Source organism: Fonticula alba (assembly GCF_000388065.1).
Source record: "Fonticula alba strain ATCC 38817 unplaced genomic scaffold supercont2.7, whole genome shotgun sequence".
Classification (NCBI taxonomy): Eukaryota; order Rotosphaerida; family Fonticulaceae; genus Fonticula; species Fonticula alba.
In genome coordinates, this window is record NW_009242977.1 from 1,061,195 (window position 1) to 1,063,595 (window position 2,401).

Sequence of the window (2,401 nt, forward strand, 5' to 3'; positions counted from 1 at the left end):
CCCGCCTCATTTTCCGAGCCCGAGGTCCGGGTCCTGAGCGCGCAAGCGGTCAATTCGCTGATGCGCAGTCGGATTCGCTCGCACGGGTCCGCCATGCCGGCCGTTTCGCCGAACAACGCCGACTCCTTCGTCTTCGATGACTCGCCGCTGCCCAGTGATGAGGAGGACGAGCAGCACTCCTTCGACACGGAGATCTCCTTCGGCTCGGGCATGCACCACATCCAGCGGGCCGACGGCATGAGCCGCCCCCGGCGTCGGCCAAAGTCCTCGCTCTCGGTGACCGACAGCCCCCGGAGTCCGGGCGCCGGTTCGAGCACCTCCTCCGCCGGCGACTACCGTGATGGCGGCGACAGTGGCAGCCGGTCTGGCTCCGAGTCGCCGCCCGAGGTGGTGGACGCCTTCCCTGGTGGCGAGAACCCGACCTGGGCGCGGGCCTTTGTGGCCCTGCTGCCGAGTGTCGTCACCCTTTCGGCTCTCTGCTGCGGGATCAGTTCAATTCGCAGTGGTACGCACTGGCTCCCTCCCACGGGCGGCCTCCTCCCCCTCGCCACGTGCCCGTCTCCCTCCCTGTATCTCTGTGTCTCTCTCTGTCTCTCTCTGTCTCTCTCTGTCTCTCTCTGTCTCTCTCTGTCTCTGTCTCTCTCTCTGTCTCTCTCTCTCTCTCTCTCTCTTTTCCTGTCTGGCGCGGGTTTCCGGGTGCTGCCGGACTCCCTGACTGACCATTCATTCCCTTTTTGACCTCACTTCCCCCCCTCCCCGCTCCGATATTCACGCAGCCTACCTCGGTGATTACCACATGGCCGTGGGGCTACTGTCCCTCTCGGCCGTGCTTGACGGTCTTGACGGCCTGGTGGCTCGTCTGCTCAATGGTGCGCCTATGCCGTCTCTTTGTCCGCCGGCCGACACGGGCCGCGGCCTCCCCTTTTTGGCCATCGCCCTCAGGCATCCTGCGACCGGGCCCTTTCCACGTCAAACAGCTGACCCTCCTTCGCTTCTTCCCCCCTCCCTGCCTCCCGTTGTTGTAGCTACCTCGCAATTTGGCGCGGAGCTTGACTCCCTCTGTGATCTGGTCGACTTCGGCGTGGTCCCCTGCGTTGTGGTCTACCTTTGGTTCGTGGCCGCCCTCCGGTATCCCGGTCCGACCGAGCGCCGCTTCTATTCCTCTGACACACCGCTCCCCCCCCCCTTCCCGCACCGGTGCACAGGGCCTCTCGCATTGAGGACTCCGTGATCTCGGATCTGCACTTGTGGATGTGCGGGCTCTTCTATGCGGCCTGCTGCGCGTACCGGCTGGCCCGCTTCAACCTCACCAACATCCTCTCGCCGAAGGCCGTCACCTACATTGTCAGCCAGCGCCACATTGCTCGTGAGCAGGCCGAGGCCAATGGCCCGGCCACCAGCCCCGACCCGGCCCCCACGCGGCCGCTTTCCCGCCGCCACTTTGCCTACTACCGCGCCCTGCCCCGCCGGGCGCTGACCGGTTTCCGCATCCGCGGCCAGCGCATCCTCGATGACTATGTCTCGCGGCAGAAGTTCTTCCGCGGCGTGCCGGCCCCCATGGGCGGGGCTCTGGCCCTTCTGCCGATTGTCCTGTCGCTGGAGCTGGCTCACGGGGAGCAGGATCTCACCCTGCCCGCTTGGCACCGTCGGTCCCTGGGCGAGGTGGCCGGCATGCTGTTCGGCTCGCGCGCGGCCCGGTGGTGCCTCCCCCCGGGGGTGGGCCCGGTGGTGCTGGACGCGCGCGTTGTCGCGGCCATCGTCCTGCTGTCTGTCGGCGTGCTGATGGTCAGTCGCCTGCCGACCTTCTCCTCGAAGATGATTGTCCGGAACCCGGTCACCGAGTCGCACCTCCTCCCGCCCAAGTCCCCGCTCATGGGCGTCCTCCGGATTGCCATCCTGCTGTTCATCGCCGGTAGCCTGGTTCTGGCCCCCTGGCGCTTTGGCCTCCTTTTCAGCCTGCTCTACATCGGCTCCCTGCCGATCGGCCCGATCGTCTGGCGGGCGGTCGACTGAGGAAAAGAGGGGCCCCGGTATGTGTGTGTGTGTGTGTGTGTGTGTGTGTGTGTGTGTGTGTGTGTGTGTGTGTGCGTGTGTGTGCGCGCGCGCGCACATGAGCACCCGTTGTTTATCATGCCACTCTACGCGTGAAACGCCACCGCGCGCACTACCTCTTCTTCCTGTCCTTGTCATCATTTCCTCCCCTCCCTGCACAGGAGCCTCCCTCTTTCCTCATCTGCCGCTTCTCTCTCTCTTCCCAATAGATAGCGATTGTTGTGTGCGCCGCTCCGGCGAACGTGCGCCCCCCCCCCCCCTTTCCCTTCCCTGACCCTGCTTCTCTTGTGTCTTTCACGTATGTCTGCATATGATGGGCGTCGTGTCTGTGTGCGGGGGCCCATGTTAG

General features: G+C 65.1%; 1 protein-coding gene across 1 annotated transcript; it reads left to right on the forward strand.

The window, feature by feature from the left end:
- On the forward strand, positions 1-2,053 carry H696_04440 (hypothetical protein). Its single transcript, XM_009498316.1, has 4 exons — positions 1-505; positions 777-869; positions 1,026-1,110; positions 1,206-2,053. Exons 1-4 carry the CDS (start codon positions 61-63, stop codon positions 2,011-2,013), a joined length of 1,431 nt encoding a protein of 476 aa, XP_009496591.1. The 5' UTR covers positions 1-60; the 3' UTR covers positions 2,014-2,053.
- Positions 2,054-2,401: the final 348 nt, after the last annotated feature.

Coding starts and splice junctions, on each gene's coding strand:
- H696_04440 (XM_009498316.1), top strand. CDS start 61: ATGCGCAGTCGGATTCGCTCGCACGGGTCCGCCATGCCGGCCGTTTCG. Junction 870..1,025: donor GGTGGCTCGTCTGCTCAATG/GTGCGCCTATGC, acceptor CCGTTGTTGTAG/CTACCTCGCAATTTGGCGCG. Junction 1,111..1,205: donor TGCGTTGTGGTCTACCTTTG/GTTCGTGGCCGC, acceptor ACCGGTGCACAG/GGCCTCTCGCATTGAGGACT.